This window comes from Dermochelys coriacea, chromosome 4, assembly GCF_009764565.3.
Source record: "Dermochelys coriacea isolate rDerCor1 chromosome 4, rDerCor1.pri.v4, whole genome shotgun sequence".
Classification (NCBI taxonomy): Eukaryota; Metazoa; Chordata; order Testudines; family Dermochelyidae; genus Dermochelys; species Dermochelys coriacea.
Genome location: NC_050071.1, coordinates 17,867,932 through 17,886,745, shown reverse-complemented (window position 1 = coordinate 17,886,745; position 18,814 = coordinate 17,867,932). Strand labels below are relative to the sequence as shown.

Below are 18,814 nucleotides of genomic sequence, written 5' to 3'. Positions count from 1 at the left end.
GAAACAGTTATCTCTCAAGGTTGTCTCACTACCAAGAGTGGCCAGCGTGTCTGACCAGGTTAAGAAAGAGCAGGTGGGTGAGAATGTCTTTTATTGGACCAGGTTCTGTTGGTGAGAGAGACAAGCTTTTGAGCTACACAAACTCTTCTTCAGGTCTGGGCAAGGTACTTAGAGTATCACAGCTAAATACAAGATGAAACAAATTGTTTAAGTAGTTTTCAGAGTAGCAGCCGTGTTAGTCCGTATTCACAAAATAGAAAAGGAGGACTTGTGGCACCTTAGAGACTAACAAATTTATTTGAACATAAGCTTTTGTGAGCTACAGCTCACTTCATCCGATGCAAGTAGTTAACACATTCTAAGAGGTCATTCAAGGTGAAGTGGCCCATAAACATCTCTGCAGTCATAGGACAAAAAAATCATTGTAAATCTGTAACCCACTGACCCCTGCTTTTCCATCCTATGACTATAGAGGTGTTAACTGGCCACATCACTTTGAATGCTCCCTTAAAATATGTTAACTACTTCTTAGAGTATCTGCAACGTGCCTCCTCTGGCACATGACCAGGATTCATCACCGAATTTGGTCTGCTGGTTGGATCATTAGCTACCCAGACCCAGGCCAGGTACTGACTTGGAGCACAACATGAATGCTGATGCATGCGCCCCTGTTAATTACTTATGCTAAACAAACTGTTCCACCTTGTATTTAGTTTTGACATGCTGAATTCTTTTCCAATAAGAACTCTGTGTAGCTTGAAAGCTTGTCTCTCTCATCAACAGAAATTGGTCCAGTAAAAGATATTCCCTCACCCATCTAGTCTCTAGTATTCTGGGACCAACACGGCTACAACAACACTGCAAACAGGTTAAGAAAGACCTCTTCAGCGCAGCCTAGTGGTTATATATTCCAATAGCACAGTACATCAGAGGAAAACCTAGTGTGGCAATGGTTGCTTTGCCCAAGATGAATCAAAATATCCACAAATAGCTATGGTTACATACATCTTCCAAATACCATGCCTAATAAAGCTGTTATTGAAGTATGAGCTAAGGGCTCAAATCTTTCTCTTCAAGGACTCATTGATGCTTTTTCTATATTCTGTTCAGGAAGGACTGTGGATTTTTGTGTCAGAATAAGACATCCGTTTCTAGACTGTCCTCCAAAGACTTTGTTTCACACTATATGTTGATTGTATAGCGTAGACGTGGGCTTTTTTATGTTGGAGGGATTGTTGTGGTCTGGCCACAGGGTGCATGTTCTGGCATTGTCTGGTGGGTCACAATTCCCAGCAAAACTTATGTAGTGTGATATTAGGTATATTGGATGTTATGCTGGCTCTTTCTGGGAAGGGAACTTCCTTCAGGTCTCATCAAGAACCAAAATATTAACTTTAGTCTTTTATCGCCGGGAAAAACCTTCTTATTGCAGGAAAACCAGCCCCTTCTGAAAATAGCCAGGCAGCTGTGCAATGTAAAAATGTGACTTCTAGGCACTTAATGGAACATTTTTGGTTAGCTCTAAAGCAGAATAAATGGGTTTCACATAAAGCGAAGCAGCAAAGTTAGATTTCCAAAGGGGTCTCCTGTTTGTATATAAGAACTGAGTCTTCATTTTTGCTTCTCTTTGCTCTGAAAATAGCCTTTTCTTGTTGGTGTTTAAATTTGCCAGTTAGTCTGTGTTGCTAAAATACAAAACGGCAATATATGCTGAATCTGATGACTTCCACCTCTGCTCAGTTACATTATTCATTTAGCGGTAAACTTGGTTGCTGACTTGCAGAAAATTGTCTGCTTAGGATCATCCCACATGAGCAATACCTCACTGTATTTCAGCCTAGCAAAGTTTATGGGCTGCTTATTAAAAAGGACTAGTGTATGGGCCATATGTTCTAATTGCCTGACCTCAGGGTATTGATCTTCTGCAGTTGTGTCATTAGTAGCTGACCAGCAAATGTTGTTTTACTTATGGAAACAAAATGGCTTGACTTTATTAAAGATCATATCATTAACTATATTGAATGTTATTCTGGAGTGACAGTTGAACGCTAATGACTTTCTGTGAATGAGGTATCTGTACAATAAAATTCCAAGATTGTCGCTCTGTCTGTGTGTCACTTTGAAGCTTGGAATGTCTGAGTCAGTGTGAGGTGATGGAAACAGGTATAAGCATGGCAAGTCTATCATCTTTACTTGGATAGATTCCTTTCACAACAGTAATAGGTTTGTTAATTTTATTTGTTTATAGTCTGTTAATTTTGTTGCAATTAACATGACATGAAATCACACGTTATTCAGCCATCTATCTTTCATCCCTTTCCAAGGGGTCTTGTAATTGTCCAAAAACATGCTGCATGTAGTGTTGTAGCTGTGTGGGTCCCAGGATATTAGAGAGACAAGGTGGATCACATAATATCTTTTCTTGGACCAGCTTCTGTTAGTGAAGGAGATGAGCTTTCCACCTTATATGTAAGCTTATGTGCTGAATACGCTTGAGACACTGAGGGGCTCTTACGGTCAATTGGCAAAGGGTTCATTGTCATGTAACAGCAATTCCTATCAGACCTGAAAACTCACTGCACCTAAAGCATTACTGTCATGGCATTTATCTATAAAGAATGTTGTGTAAGGTATCATGAAAACAATGATATTCATGACCAATGTATTAGAAGTTAAATGTATGTATTAACACTATAGGAGAAATTATGGATATTTCCTGATATTATGCTTTAAGTTAAGTCTGTAACCAAATCAAAAAAAGGGTTTTCTTCCAGCCAGGAGGGGAAGATAGTTATCTCTCCCTTTCTCTGATGTAAATTAAGCAGGTTTAGCCAAAGACAATGGGGATTATATTTTGCATACTGAGGCAATAGGAAAAGCAAATTAACTGAAGATCAACGTAGACAGCATGACATCTACACCCCAAAGAACAAACAGTGGGGGAGAGAGACTTTGTCAGGAGTTATGCTTCAAAGGATACATTTCAAAGGTGAACTGGCTTGTAAGAAGAGTGGCAAAAGACATGATGTTTATCCTTATTCTGAGGAAACCTCTTGTAGGGTGTAGGTGACTCTTAAATCTGGCTCCTGGTATAACTGAATACTACCAAGCACTCCAGGAAAAGTTTTAGGTGAGAGACTGTTTTCGATAAGATTAACTTGCTAAAACTAAAAAGAAAAGGAGTACTTGTGGCACCTTAGAGACTAACAAATTTATTAGAGCATAAGCTTTCGTGAGCTACAGCTCACTTCATCGGATGCATTTGAAGTGAGCTGTAGCTCACGAAAGCTTATGCTCTAATAAATTTGTTAGTCTCTAAGGTGCCACAAGTACTCCTTTTCTTTTTGCGAATACAGACTAACACGGCTGCTACTCTGAAACTTGCTAAAACTAAGTTCTCTTCTTGTAGAAGCATGTTATATTTTTAGTTTTATTTGTAACCACATCTGTTTCTATTAGCTTTGCTTAGTATCACTTAATTCTCTGTTCTTTGTCAATAAATTTTATTCTTGGTTTTACTTGTAAGTTCTTTTCAGTGTTGTAATACTAAAGCATGAATTCTCAGGTGAGCTACTTGGTAATTTCTGTGAGCATCCAGTGACAGGCTGGATATGCAGAGAGAGGCTCTTTCAGGAGGCTTGGGGACTAGGGTGCATTAAGTGTCACCAGCTAGACTTAGGCCTGGGCTACAATGGTGGATGAGGGGAGGATTTCAAACTAAGATACGCAACTTAGTCGAAGTATCTTGGTTCCACTTACCTGGCCGTCTTCATGGCGGCGAGTCGACCACGACGGCTCCCCTGTTGACTCCACTTACTCCTCCTGCCGAGGTGGAGTACAGGTGTCGATTTGTCTAGACAAGGCACGATAAATCGATCCCTGATAGATTGATCACTACCCACTGATCTGGCGGGTAGTGAAGACATAGCCATAGGAAAAGTTGGCAGAGCTTTGGAGGAGATTGTTTGTTTGGTCGTGGGTTCTAGCCCACAAAAGCTTAGGCCCAAATACATTTGTCAGTCTCAGGTGCCACAAGGACTCCTCCTTGTTTTTGCTGATACAGACTCACACGGCTACCACTCTGAAACTTATCTCCCTATCTGTTTGTTTAGTTCCAACAGGTTTCTTTTGCTAAGGCAAGGGGGTAACAAGGTCACCCATAGTTCTGGGCTCCCTGAGAAACTGTACAATACCAAAAAGAAAAGGAGTACTTGTGGCACCGTAGAGACTAACAAATTTATTTGAGCATAAGCTTCTGATGAAGTGAGCTGTAGCTCACGAAAGCTTATGCTCAAATAAATTTGTTAGTCTCTAAGGTGCCACAAGTACTCCTTTTCTTTTTGTGAATACAGACTAACACGGCTGCTACTCTGAAACCTGTACAATACCAGTGACTCAGCCTGGTCTTGAATGTTTTCTCTCTCCATTATGTGTATATTTGATAATATGAATTGTTGTTTAAGGGCTTAAATACACCCTAGATCTCATTCTCAGATCAAATCCTGCTCACTTTTTAAACCTTTGTTTAATGAACTGTTGGTTATTGCTTGGATACAAGCAATCAGTGGACCATAATTAAGTCACCTGAATGTTGTAACTTTCAGGGTCTGATCCAAAGTTCATGGAAATAATGAAAGGTTTCCACGGTCTTCCATGAGATTTGGATCAGGTCCTTTAAAGAACACACATTACATTTCATATAGTAGCAAAGTCGTTCTCTGACACTGGTCAGCTCTGAAAGGAGGAGAGGAAATTCTCTGCCCACATTGGTCTGTCTATGGAAACAGCACCTTAGCTATAGCTATGATTATAGATGATGTTTACTCAGTATTGCTCTTGATAATTAAGGTTACAGCACAAAAAGATTTTAAAAATACCCCAAGAAACAACTTTCTCATAAAATCTATTGAGTAGGTTTATGCTTTCAGTGGAATATAAGTAGATCTGGACTTTGCTTCTGCTCAGAACTATAGCTGCTGAAAGTTGGAAGATGAGGAGGGATTAGGCAGCCAGGCTGGAAAAGAAATGGAAATAGCCCATCTAGACAAGACAGTTTCATGGCATGAATCAAAATTTTGTCAGTGGGACTGAAGAGAAAAGAGCAGATTTTAGAAATGTTACGGAGGAAGAAGGAACAAGTTTCGTAAGAGCCTGGATGCGAGGAGAGGAGGAAAATAAGGGAGTCAAGGGTTGGAGTTTGAGAGATGAGGAGGATGGAAAAATTGTAAGCAGTGATGGAGAAAGTCAAGTGAGCAGCAAATGTGTATATTTAAAATAAACACATGCTCTCTACTCAATGTGTAGATTGGGGAAAAGCCTGAAATAATGAAGTCTCACATGTTCTAAATGTACTGCTATCCTCGACTGCAATTTCACATGCATGCTGCCTACCAAATTCCTTTCCTGCTTCCTCTCCCCTTTTTAAAATGTTTTTTGTTCTGGCTTCTGCTAGTGATTTCATGAATTTAAACTTGTTTACCATGTTCTCAGTACTTCCCATTACTTCCTTTTTTGTCCTTAGCCAGCCCACACACAATTGCCCACTGCTTCAAAGCCTCAAGGTTCACAGCCTCAGTTCCATTTCCAGTTGGAGGCTGCAGGGTGACATGTAGGCTTCCTATACTGAGCTGTGGAAGGGGATGCTCTACATATGCAGAGCTGACTGGTGGAGTGACAGTGCGAGTGTGGGACATCCACTTCCACACAGACCGAAAAATCATAAAATTGATTTTGTTTTTATTCACAGTAATTTGGAGAAAGCTCTTTCTCAAACTGTCTGCTGTAGAGTTTGTATTTATTTGACATTGGCTCTTGATTGAGGGACAGTTGGTTTTGCTTATATAAATGATTCTGGTTATTTGGGAGTCTGGTATAATGGTTCGAGAATGAGACCGAGACCGAACTCCCTTGGCCCTGCCACCGGCTCCCTCTCCGGCCTGGGGACTTAACCTTGCTGTGCCTCAGGTTTTAGTTGATAATAGTGACATGTTTCACAGAGCTACTGTGTGGGTTAATGAATTGTTCACTAGCAAATATAGGGATAGAAATGGTGACACCTCCGTACCACTGTCAGGTAACTTTGTGCTGCCTGTGTTGTTTAACAGGCTGTGAAGTCAGCAGTACAGACCTTCACTGTGGGAGGAGTGAGTACATCTCAATTTAAGACCATAATTCCCTTGGCAACGGCCCCCAATGTTCAGCAGATTCAGGTACCTGGAAGCAAATTCCATTATGTCAGACTTGTTACGGCCACAACAGCCAACAGTTCAACCCAGTCAGCCAGTCAGAATCCTAGTACCAACACACAGCCTCTTCAGCAAGGTCAGTGGTTCAGTTCATACCCTATTTTATTTGTCTAATTTAGTTTATTAAACACGAACAAATATAACCCCCCCCCCAAAAGGTAAATAACTGTCAAATGATATAAATCTGTGGCCCTGGCCAGATGCGCTAGTTTTGTAGCAGGCACCTGGCTTTGAAAGGCTCTGTATCCCATTGCCAACTCCAGGATGCATTTGGAAGTGCTCTGATGTTGAACTCCTCTTTCCCTAGAGACTGGCTCCTGGGGTGCCTGATCTGCTGTTGTTCCCAGGGAAGAATGTCTGCCACTCATCTGCTTGTGGGGGGATTGTTGCAAGTCTGATACCCTGTCCCTGCCTCAGTATGCCCAAATGTGAAATCTGGGCAGTACCATATAGGCCTCACTGAGATATTGTGAGGATTAATTAATGTTTTCCCGGCCTGCTGAGATCCTTTGATAGACAGTGATTAGAACTGCAAAGTACCCCTTGTTTTTAGCAGGCATTTTCTGATGGTGGTGATGGAATGGACAGTAGCAAACAAAAGATTTCATGCCTGTTCTCCCCGTGCATATTTACATACCACTGTGACTAATGCCAAGAGGAGCTCTGTACATAGACTGATGAGAACTGTTGGTCTTAAATGTATGCAGTTTGCTAGGTGGCAGTACTGAATATTTAGTAAATACATTATGTTGGCATAAATTGAAGGGGCAAGGGGAATGAGTTGGTGAGCAAAATTAGGGGAGAAAGGGCTGCCTAGAGAGTCTTGTTTAAGGGGAAAATGTAAGATCCAATTTGACCCTAAATTTAGGTTTTGTTGAAAACAAACTTTGACCAAACTTTAAGACAATTGTTTTGAACAGTTGCCATACATTTATTTTGAATTGGTCCTACGGGACTGTTCCCGTGTATTTTATAAATTCCAATAGAAAATAAAATCCTGTAATGTTTTAGTGCAGACATTGCAGCATAGTGCTAATACTATGGTAAATTGAAAGTGAAATAGATCAGAGTGAAACTGAAACAGAGTGAAACTGTTTTCAGTTAGTTTTTGCATTTCTTTCTTTCCACTTGGACAACCAGCATAAATAGTGAAGAGTTAAAGCAGTTTTAAAATTCTTTTGTTCCTTACAGTAACGCTGGCTTTAAAAAAGGGTTAGGTTTTTTTGACCTACCAGTATTCTCCCAGGACCTGATCCTGCAAACACACATTTCTCTTTATGCGCTTGAGTAACCATCATTCATCAGTGCTTCTCATGTGTGTCAGTGCTTGACTGGGGCCTAAATGAGAGAGATCTAGAGAATCAGCTGGCAATTGCTTGTAGTACTATGTTTCCTGCAAATAATAGGTTTAGCTCTATTTTCAAAGAGCTTCTGGAAAAAATTGTAATAAAATAATCGCTTTATAAATCAAGTCCACTCTCAGTGCACAAGTTAAAATGTAAAAACACATAGAACAGTAAATAAAACTAAAATAAACAGGATGGAACCAAAATAAAATGTTACAAGCATAACCAAAATACATTTTAAAAAGGCAATAAACCCCACCATCTTACACACAAAAATAACTGTTTATTCTATGTATGTGAAAGTGATAAATTGCTTCAGGATTAAATTCTAGAGACTGTTTATAAATATGCACATATAGTGTGACATGTGATATTGTTTCTTTTAACCAGCTAAGCCAGTGGTGGTGAATGCAACTCCAGTGCGGATGTCTGTCCCAATAGTACCAGCTCAGACTGTCAAACAGGTGAGTTCAACATGAAATCCATATTATAGTCTCATTTCAGTTGGCAAACAGATGTCAAAATTCTGACACTGGAGGTAAAATATGATGATTTAAATTGTTCTGCATGGATTCTTATCTTTTTTTAAATGTACAGTGTAGTTTTCTGCGGCAGATAAAGAATGGTACGTTGACAATGTCATAAAGATTTCCTCCCTTTCCAGGTGGTGCCCAAACCAATCAACCCAACTTCACAGATAGTTACTACTAGTCAGCCACAACAGAGACTTATTATGCCAGCTACTCCACTGCCACAGATACAACCAAACCTCACTAACCTCCCGCCGGGCACCGTGCTGGCGCCAGCACCTGGCACAGGAAATGTAGGCTATGCAGTTCTTCCAGCCCAATACGTCACTCAGGTATGGTGTTTGCACGGGGCAAAATGATGAAATTACAGAAGTAATTGTAGAAGGCATCCTACATTTGTGTTAATGTTCTTGATCCCTTCCTTCAGTTTAGGTCTTTGGCTTGTCCTTTGCCAAAACATAGTCAAGAATCAGAATGAAAAAGAATGGGAATTAAATCCATGATTTTAAAATGTACAGGGATTTTTGTTGGCATGCTGCATATAATTGGTAGAGACCTTGTTGTACAGTTCTTCCTGGAGTGGCCTGCCTTATGTAGGTAAAAAAAGATCTGGTACAACACAGTATTACATGAATGGCAGGAGGGAAATGACACAACAAGATCTTTGTCCTTGGTACAAAGAAGCAATGGAAGAAATAGGCCAGATTTTCTGAAGTGTCCAGCACTCACAGTTGGGGCCAGATTTTTTAAAAGAGCTCCTCTATTTTTTGGTATCTGAATGAATTGGCCAGATTTGCAGAAGTGCTCAGCACCCAAATAGCCCATATTGTTCTCAGAGGTGAAACTGTTGGCTGCCGAGCACTTGGAAAAATGTGGCCACTTCATCTAGATGCCTAAAATGGAGTGGTTAGAGGCCGAGCTCTCTTGAAAATCTGGCCCAGTGCAGAAAAATAAATGTACACTGAGAAAGCCATGAGTAAAAAAAAATACAAAGACGAGCCACCTGCAGAGGATTGTGATGAGTGATGTGTGAGGAATGCTCCTGTAGTGTGTGCTTCTTAGGAGAAGATCCTGGGTGCCTAGGTCTTGCTACTCGTATTTCTTGCACCAAACTCATCGTGGCTTGAAACAAGAAAGTATGCAGGTAATTGCTTAACAGTACCACAGTCAAAGGGAGTGCAAATGAGCCGTGGTTTCTTATTTTTGTTCAAGTTGATTCTGAATGGATTATGACCTTTCAGGTTGCTTCAGTGACTTGTGTGTCTGCTCTGATTCATCCCTTGTAGCACAGGTGCAGTGATCAGGCACCAAGGTCCACTCTGTAAAGAAAGAAAAGGGATCTGATTAAAGGGGTGAGAATCATTTGTAACTCCAAGCTTTCACCTGGTGGGTGCAGGCATTCCTGTAGATAGATAGCTGATATACAAGCTATTGGTAAAGCATATTAGCATCCATCTGCCTGAAAGTTATTACATAACATTAGTAGCTTAAAAATAATGCAATCCAAAGGTTCACAGATAAAATGGACAAAAACATAATGTAAAATAGACCAGGACATTTCTGCTGAATACAGAGTACCCCTTAGACTGCTTAGGGTCTTGTGAGTTTGTGAAACTTTCAAACCATTCATAAACATGGATTAGGAGAGTACATGATGCATATAGCAGTTTCAGAAATGCTTACTAAAAACTGTGTACTACAAAGCCCGTTGTATGTTCTGTAGCTTCTACAATTTTATATATTTATACTTTGTGTTTTGTTAGCTACAGCAGTCATCATACGTATCTATAGCAAGCAACACTGGTTTTACTGGGACATCTAATATCCAGACCCAAGCAAGGCTACCATTCAATGGGTGAGTATTTTGAAAATACTTTTAAAAGCTTGCCACAACATCTCCCCAAAAGATGGTAGGTGATGTATTTAATTGGGACAGACTATCCTTTTTTGAAGAGTTTTTTAGGAAAAATTAGCAGGGTGGGGTGGGGTGGGGAGGCTGCTGTCTGTGCTGTTCTTCTTCTGTGGCTAAATAAAGAACATCTGTTTTTTCTCTGGCTGTCAATCCAGCACCTTTTACCATCATTAAACTCGGTCAAAGTCAAATCTTGTATTTTTTTTCCAAATCCCATAGTAGAAGTTTGAGTAGAGAGCTGGCCCATGGTTATTTATAACATGTATTGCAGTAGCACATAGGAGCCCTGGTCATGGACTTTCCCTTGAAGTTGATTGGAGCAGCTGGGGGCTGAGCACTTGTGAAAACCCAGCCATTTATGTAGATGCCTGAATATGAATTTGGGAACCTAACTTCAGGCTCTTTTTTTAATTAATTATTATTATTATTAATCTTGGCTTAGTTCGAAGGTAACACATTGAAAGTGGAAACTTCAAATTGATATGCCTCCCCCTCCTCCCAGGCGGGCTTAGAAATTCTACCCTGTTCTGCTGAGCCTGCCTTTTGCTGGATGTCTTACAATTAAAAGGCTTTGCTGTGATTTAAAAAATACAAAACAAACAAACAAACAGACAAGGTGCCTGAGTTAATCCTGAACCCCTGCCTGACACCTCCCCCTCCAATAAATGGCTTTGTCTTCAGCTTCTGAGGGTACGTCAGGATAAGAAGGTCACCACATATGGTCAGAATATAGTTGGCCAGATATGATCATTGAAAAATCCCAGCTTTCAGTGGTTGTTAAGGCTGATTTCTGACACACAATACTGTTTATGTTAAACTAAATGTCAGGGTTCATACACTGCTTGCCCTTTGCTCAGGTCTCTGTCTGCTTGCCTAGGACAGTCACTTTGTCATTTCATTATTATTTTTAATTCACACACAACTCGGATGAAAGGAGAGGCATAGTCTGAATATATTTCTCCTCTACGGTACTGGATTTGGTTAGATTCACAACAGCGTCACAAAACCCTGCTCCGAGTGGAGATACAATCCTCATGGAGAGTGGTCTTCATTCAGGGTGATGGCTGCAGCACGCTCAGTTGCACTTTCCTTTCATGTGGTCCCCTCCTAGCTTGTCTCCTTTCTTTCTCTTCTTTAAGCATTGTGTGCAGCAAGGGTCATGGCAATCGCCTACCTGTTCCTTGATTTTTTTAACCTACTAATTGTATTTCGTAATCAGTGACATAGACATTTTAAAGCTCACATTGTAGGAGAAACATCTAGTTTGTCTTATGGGATTTCAGTGGATCAACATTCTGAACTTAAAAAAAGAGAGAAGCCAATAATAAAATGGTTCTTTTTCAGAATTATGCCATCCGAACCTGCAAACCGCCCCAGGAAGCCATGCAATTGTACAAAATCACTGTGTTTGAAATTGTAAGTGTATTTGGTTTTAAGTATTTTCTCTTTAACAAATATTTTAGTATATTGCCAAAATTAAATAGAAATATTTAAAGTAACTCTAAAGTGTGAGTTCTGTATATAAAAAGGATTCCAATGTAAGGCTCTCAATTCATCCACAAATCATCCTGCCATAAGTGCATATGATACTTAATGAGACAAACTTTAAGCTGTCTACCCTAAAAATTTTCTGAATCTTGTGCTTTCACTGGTGATAGTATTATGGGAATGCTGGGGTAGATTGCCCATTGGCATTTCAACTGGATGACAGAGGTACCAGTGGTCACCTGAACCCTGTCTGCATGAAGGCTTCCACTGTTGCTACCACCACTGGAATTGCATCTGTGGGAGACTAAGTACAATAGTCTGGTAGAAAAAGTCTTAAAATGTCATTTAGTGAAAATGGAACTTTGAGGCTCCTTACATCCTGTGTGATGTCTCATAAAGTCAGAAGGGACCATTGTGATAACCTAGTCTGAGCTCCTGTATATTGCAGGCCACAGAACCTCACCTACCCACTCCTGTAATGGACTCCTAACCTCTAGCTGATTTACTGAAGTCCTCAAACCCTAGTTCAAAGACTTCTTCTAGTTGCAGAGAATTCACCATTTACACTAGTTTAAACCCACAAGTGACCCATGCCCCATTCTGCAAAGAAAGGTGAAAACCCCCAGGGCCGCTGCCAAATTCCTTTATGACCCCAAATATGGCAATCAGTTAGACCCTGAACACGTGGGCAAGGCCCACCAGCCAGACGCCTGGGAAAGAATTCTCTGTGGTAACTCAGAGCCCTCCCCATCTAGTGTCCCATCTCCTGCCATTCCATTCCAATGCCTGCATCAGTATCTGGTGTAATTATGTGATAACGTTCAGTTGGGATGATGCCACGCTTTTCCACATAGTACAACATCAAGATGAGGTACTGAAATTATGTTGCGGCTCCCTAATCCTTGGATGATGAAGAGGGCATTCAGAGTGATTGTGCTACTGTTAGAGAAGCTGATATAACAGCCATCTGAGTCCAAATTAGGAAATCTGTCTGGCACCTGCCAATTTTAGGTTATTTTTAATGTGATGCATGTCATGTTCATAATGTGGGCGTGAACATACTTCTGAGCTTAGAAATTTTTCATCACACTAGAACAGAACTAATCATGTATGTTTAGTTTTCCTTCAGACATCTCACAGCCTGCATGATTGTTATTTATAGAGAGACAAACGTGTTGAGGTTTCCTCCTGGATATCAGCTTTCTGATTCCAAAATGTTCTGTGAAATCTGAAGGGGAGAAAAGATGCTGCTATACTTTCCATTTATATAACACTGTACAGAAATTAACTCAGGCCTTGTCCACCACATGATTTGCTCAAGGTACAGCCATCCGTGCCCATACACTGGTGCAGTGTGGTGTCATCTGCTAATGTAAGCTGGCCAAGCTGCCATTTGCACCAGGGGAACTTTCCCCTGTTTGCACATGGGTAGTCCTCACAGTACACCTATTTCCCATAAGTTTAAATTTATTTATCAGCGAATAAGATGACCCTTACTCTCTCTGTGCGTCAGATCCCCATTTTAAAGATGGGAGGAATATAGCACTTCCCTACCTCACAGGGATGCTGTAAAGTTTGTGAGATACTGAGACACTACGGTAATGGAGGTCACAGAAGTACCTAAGATACACAGCTATCCAATCAGCTCCTCCCTTAAGCACCTTTGTGATTTCTTCTTCCCACCCCAATGCATAGGAAAAATCCTTGATATAATCCATACAGCCATATTCCTTCAAATCCACTTAGACTCACCTCTGTGGCAAAGCCTGCAATACCCTGGCTATTGCTCATGACGAGTCAGCTGAGGAGCTGTGACTGCCCCTCTTCCTTCCTTTTCCTACTCCCTGACTCTTACTCCAGCCTCCATCCCTGCCATTCCTCACCCTACCCCAATAAAAAAATTGACCAGCAAAAACAACAAAACTTGCCACTACCAAAGCAGTGCCGATCCTTGGCCATGTTACTTGTAGATTATATCCCCATCACTTACCTTAGTTTGGGGTCTTATGCGGTATGTCCTTTGGGTCAGAAATGTTCTCATTCATGTCTATACAGTACTTGGCCCAATGGGGTCCCAATTCCAACTGGGGCTTTTAGGAGTTACTGTAATAGAAATGTTTACTGTGGCTACTACCACAGCTAGTGTGATGCCTGCATACCATATTTGTAAATCCCTTCTGCATCTCCTATTTCAGGTATTGTGATTGTTTTGCAAATGGTGAATTCTGCAATAACTGCAACTGTACCAATTGCTATAACAACCTGGACCATGAAAATGATAGGCAAAAAGCAATAAAGGTAAGGGTTTTTTTTGTTTCTCTCCTTTAAAGTTTGCAAAACACATTGTGACATGTGTTTATCTATTTCAATGTACCCAACGCTGCTATTGAAACAGGACAGTTTGCTTCTTGTTTTACATCTCTATAGCTGGGATGAAAGTAGCCGCCTTTTCCTCTTGGGTTGGGAGGAGAATGTGACTTACTTACTCCAGCACAGTCTTGGGTTTGTCCTTACTGCACTGGTGCTCTAGATCTTGCTCCCTGCATGAACTGTGACACACCTTTTGGATCTGCATTGATAGGCCTGCCTTGATAGAAATCCTGAAGCCTTCAAGCCCAAAATAGGGAAAGGAAAGGAAGGGGAATCAGACCGGCGGCACAGCAAAGGCTGCAACTGCAAACGATCAGGCTGTCTCAAAAACTATTGTGAATGCTATGAGGTAAGAAATGCATTGGCTTTTCTTCTTTCTAAATGTCACTCTTGCCCATTGCACTATTTATAATTTCTCCAGTGCATATTAAGTTTATGAGCCAGCAATGGAGAATAAAATAATATTTTAGGCCAATCATGCTTTCTTTTGTTCTTTTTAGGCAAAAATCATGTGTTCCTCAATATGTAAATGTGTTGGCTGTAAAAACTTTGAAGAAAGCCCAGAACGAAAGACTCTGATGCACTTAGCAGATGCAGCAGAAGTAAGAGTCCAGCAACAGACAGCTGCAAAGACAAAGTTATCCTCACAAATCTCAGACCTGTTAACTAGGCCAACCCCAGCACTGACTAGTGGAGGGGGGAAGTAAGTGAACACATTCCATTTTCTTGACTTGGCTTTAACACGGTTTTCATGAATCAGGTATCTTGCTGCTCTGCTAGGTTGGATTTTAGCAAGCTAAGATTACTTCAGTCTTTGACATTTGTATTCTTTAGGTTTTGGTGGCTAATGTTATTTAATATTTGTATTACCATAGCACTCATAGCCTTCAATCATACTTGGGGCCCTTTTGAGCGAGGTACTGTACAAGTGCATATTACTCTCTGTCTTCAATAATAGTGAAACCTTTCTGGAATATTTAAGCTGTCTAAATTTGCAGTTGAGTTAATTTCATAGTTAATTGTCTCATCCCCTGAATGCACCTAAGTTCTGTTGGTTGAAAAGATGTATAGTGCTTGGCTGCTGCCTAAACTATTAAAATACGTCCCTTACAGAGAAGAGAATTTATATAACAAGTTTGTCAGTCAAGATACACTGGATCGTTATGACATTGAAATGAGTGCAATTAAAATAAAATTTAAAAAAACAATTACAAGAGACTATTTACGTGTATCTGTAGTACAGAAAAACTGATGTGTTAAACTGTAGCATTTGAGAAATAATAATGAAAAACCTGTACCAAAATGTATACAGAGAAGGAGACGGAGTTAAATTTACATGTGTAAACTTGAATTTGCCACACTTGTGTGTGTCTAACCATGTAACTTTAACATTCTCTTAATTCAGTTTTTAGCATCAATACAGGTGAAACCTAATGTTAAATCTGTAAATTCGCAGTTTTCCTAGAGCAAAAAATTATATGGAAAATTATGCATTCTCTATCTGTCTTCATGGCATTCTTCAGTCTGTCTCAAAATGTACAAACAGCAACAAAACTGTCAGCGTTGCCTCTGAGGAGTGATCTTCCTGCTTAGCTGTAGGGCTTGTTCAGTATTTTCAATTTGGGGCAACCTCAGATGAACCCCAGAAACTGTGGAGCAGATTCATCCTGGTTACATCAGCCTGATCTAAACTTCGAATGTGCTCCACCTCTGTTTGAAAGGGCATAATCCTAAAGTTAATTAATTGGATTCATGGACCATAGTACAGGGAAAATGGAGAGGTAAGCAACATTTTCCTTGTTTGACAACATGTCCAAGTATATATATATATATATATATATATATATATATATATATATATATATATAGGTATTGCTATAGGGACTGTCTAGAGGGCTTCCTTCAGCTTCTGACTTTTCAGTGCTTCAGAGGGAGTTTTGTAGATCGTGCATGTGATGTAGCCTACTGATGACAACAGTTAAGGTTTTTATTTCCATTTCAGATTGCCATTTACCTTTGTAACCAAGGAGGTGGCTGACGCGACCTGTGAGTGCCTGCTTGCGCAGGCCGAGCAAGCTGAAAAGATGGGCAAGTCAAAAGCAGCGGCAGAGCGCATGATCCTGGAGGAATTTGGACGTTGTTTGATGAGAGTCATTAATTCGGCAGGAAAGTCCAAAAGTGACCCCTGTGCCATGAACTGCTGACTTTTGCATAGGAGCCATGGTAAATTGGACTGAACATGAAACTTAAGGCACAGGGACACTTTGGTTCACAGCAGAGGATTTAATACTATTTTATTGTTAATTTGGTGCTTGTTTTAAATTGACTTGCATAATGTTGAAACAAGAAAATCTTTTATAATTAGGAGTAGATTCTTTTAAATTGTAGCTAAATTCTCTTCTACTTACGACGATGCCTAAAGGTGAATTTTTCTGCCTGTTGTACAGCTTTTAACTTTCTTGGGTTTGGTAAGAGTTAGATGTTTTCTTCCTCCCCCTTTCTCTAAGAAAATTGTCCAGAGAGTCTTTATAAATTATTATTATAATATATATTATTGACAGTGTATAGATTTGAATCACTTTGTTCATATGGAAGAATCAGACACTGGCAGAAAATATTTTTGGCAATAGACCAAGAAAACAGTATATCTGTGGAGGAATTAATTCTGAAAGGAAATATATAGAAATGAGCATCTTCACAATACTGACAACCTACCAAATTAGAACATCACTCTACAACCCGAGAAGGCAATGGATCCGTGTTAAAGACCTGATTCAGCAAGGTCCTTAAACACAAATAATGTTAAACACGTGGGCAGTTGAGTTCTTTGGAACAGCTTACATGGTTAGCATTACATATGTTCTTAAAAAGCTTGATGAATCTGGGCCTCAGGGCACAACTTTTAAAATGGAAAGTATTTAAATTTTTCTTTAAATGATGACAGATTTCATTACTGGCTTGCTGAATAGTCTAAAATGGAAGTTGAAGGACAGATGATGGGGTATACATTCAGAAAGAATTAAGAGCAATGCTGTAAAAGTAAGTTGTCCATCCAACTTTTATCATTAGATAAACATCAAGCAGCGAGATGCTGTTGTGCATCCAGGGCTTAATCCTGCAGGGTCCTGAGCATCCGAGCTTCTCATTGAAGTCAGAGAGGGTTTGCAGTCCTTAGCACCTCATAGGATAGAGCCCTTAAACTGGCAGAAAATGAGATATTTGTTGTGTACATTTACACACAAACTGAGATTACGGGGTGTGAGGGAACCAGCCCTTGTGTTTTCCTGTTAGCATAGTTTGCATGTGGGATGGATTTCAAACTAGCTGCATCCAAGTTAATCAGAGAACGTGTAAAGATCGGACTCTGTGTATAGCTGTGGACCTTTTTGATATCCCTTCTCTAATCTTGGAGACTCATTTGGCTTATTTTTTTAAAAGTGTTATTTAGGATTGCAGTTTGAGCCATGACATGCAAGTACACTGGTACGGATTCAAGGTCACCATCAAAAATAGATGCACCTGACCTTTTTTTTGTGGGGAACAGGGAAAGAATCAAATCAGGTCAAATACAGTTGTGCATAGAAGACACTTAAGGATGGGAACTTTTCTAGTATTTACTACAAACAGTCCCAAATCACATTTTTGGTAGTGTAGCACGTTTACAAACTGTTAAACCCTGTTTAAGTACCTCTAAAGTTAACGAAAGGAAATAATCATGTTTAAATTCACAGGCATTTATTTAGTTAGGTATCTTAATTCTCTCTGTAATTATCAGAACAAGATTGATACTTTTATTTTCTAAAAGGGATTTTACATTCTCTCCATGTGGAACTGTGTGTATATATTCTTTAACAATATTTGTGTATATGTTGCAAATACACATACACACACCTGCAAAAAGGGAATCTACCATTCATTAAAAAGTTTTTTTTTTTTAATAATTAGGATCTGGATTTCTAAAATGTCAGTGCGATAACTTTAAATGTAGATAGTTCAGCCATTCATCTTACTTTTAGTGACTCAATATAGTATGTCCAGTAAGATTTGTATAAATGTAAATTAGTGTAAGTGGATAAAGTAATATCTAATCAAGTTATTTTTCAAACAAATTGCAATACACCTTCTTTTGTCTAGAACTAAATCCATGTTAATTTTGTATATAGTCTGTCCTATTCCAAATTGCACCTTTTGTGATGTGTATTTATATACAATGTGGAGAAAAAGTTTGTGAAATTTTGGATTACACTTGTAGATTATGTATGATGGCATTGCTTGTAAAGATTTTGAAGGTGCAATCAAATACTCTTAGTTCTACTTGTTTTGAACAAGCTTCCTGAAACATTGAGCTTGTTTCCAAATGCCCCCCTGCCCGCCCCCACTTAGTATGTATTAAATCATTTTTGTACTTCCTTAGCCATTTGCAACCAACTGCTGAACAAGATTTACAGTCAAGTTCATCCAGTTATTTGAAACAGATCTGGGGTGGGGACAAAGGTTCATTTTCTAGTTCTGTTTACACCTGAAAGTAGAAAGATTAAATTTATATTTACTAGACCAATTCAAAAAATACACTTTTCTATACTGTAAAAAGTCAGCTAAATCACAAAGAAAAATAAACATTTATACTATTCTGTAAACATGATTTTTGCACTCTGTTCCTTTAGAGCTGGCAAGAACATTAACTGGTTTATTAAAGTACCTGATTTATTAATTGGGGCCAGGTTGTCACTGAAGTTGCATTCATTAAGGCCCCAAATCAGCAAAGTACTTCCTTGTCATTAAGCATGTGATTAAATCCCATTGACTTCAATAGGACTGGAGCACATTCTCAAAGCATGTATGTTCTTTTATGCTTTTCTGAGTAGGGATGGACTTAAGTATGTGCTTAAGTACTTTGAAATGGGGCCAAAATATATACATGCG

General features: G+C 39.6%; 1 protein-coding gene across 7 annotated transcripts in view; it reads left to right on the top strand.

Moving 5' to 3' along the window:
- LIN54 (lin-54 DREAM MuvB core complex component) overlaps window positions 1–18,528 on the top strand; it is a 60,945-nt gene extending 42,417 nt beyond the window's left edge. For all 7 annotated transcript variants that reach the window (XM_038398958.2, XM_043512970.1, XM_038398955.2 and 4 more), the window contains 9 exons: window positions 6,105–6,321; window positions 7,982–8,055; window positions 8,256–8,453; window positions 9,885–9,976; window positions 11,378–11,449; window positions 13,717–13,819; window positions 14,103–14,240; window positions 14,392–14,594; window positions 15,894–18,528. In XM_038398958.2, the coding sequence (XP_038254886.1) occupies window positions 6,105–6,321; window positions 7,982–8,055; window positions 8,256–8,453; window positions 9,885–9,976; window positions 11,378–11,449; window positions 13,717–13,819; window positions 14,103–14,240; window positions 14,392–14,594; window positions 15,894–16,095 (1,299 nt within the window). In that variant the 3' untranslated portion in view covers window positions 16,096–18,528. The remainder of the gene's footprint in view (window positions 1–6,104; window positions 6,322–7,981; window positions 8,056–8,255; window positions 8,454–9,884; window positions 9,977–11,377; window positions 11,450–13,716; window positions 13,820–14,102; window positions 14,241–14,391; window positions 14,595–15,893) is intronic.
- The last annotated feature ends 286 nt before the right edge of the window (window positions 18,529–18,814 follow it).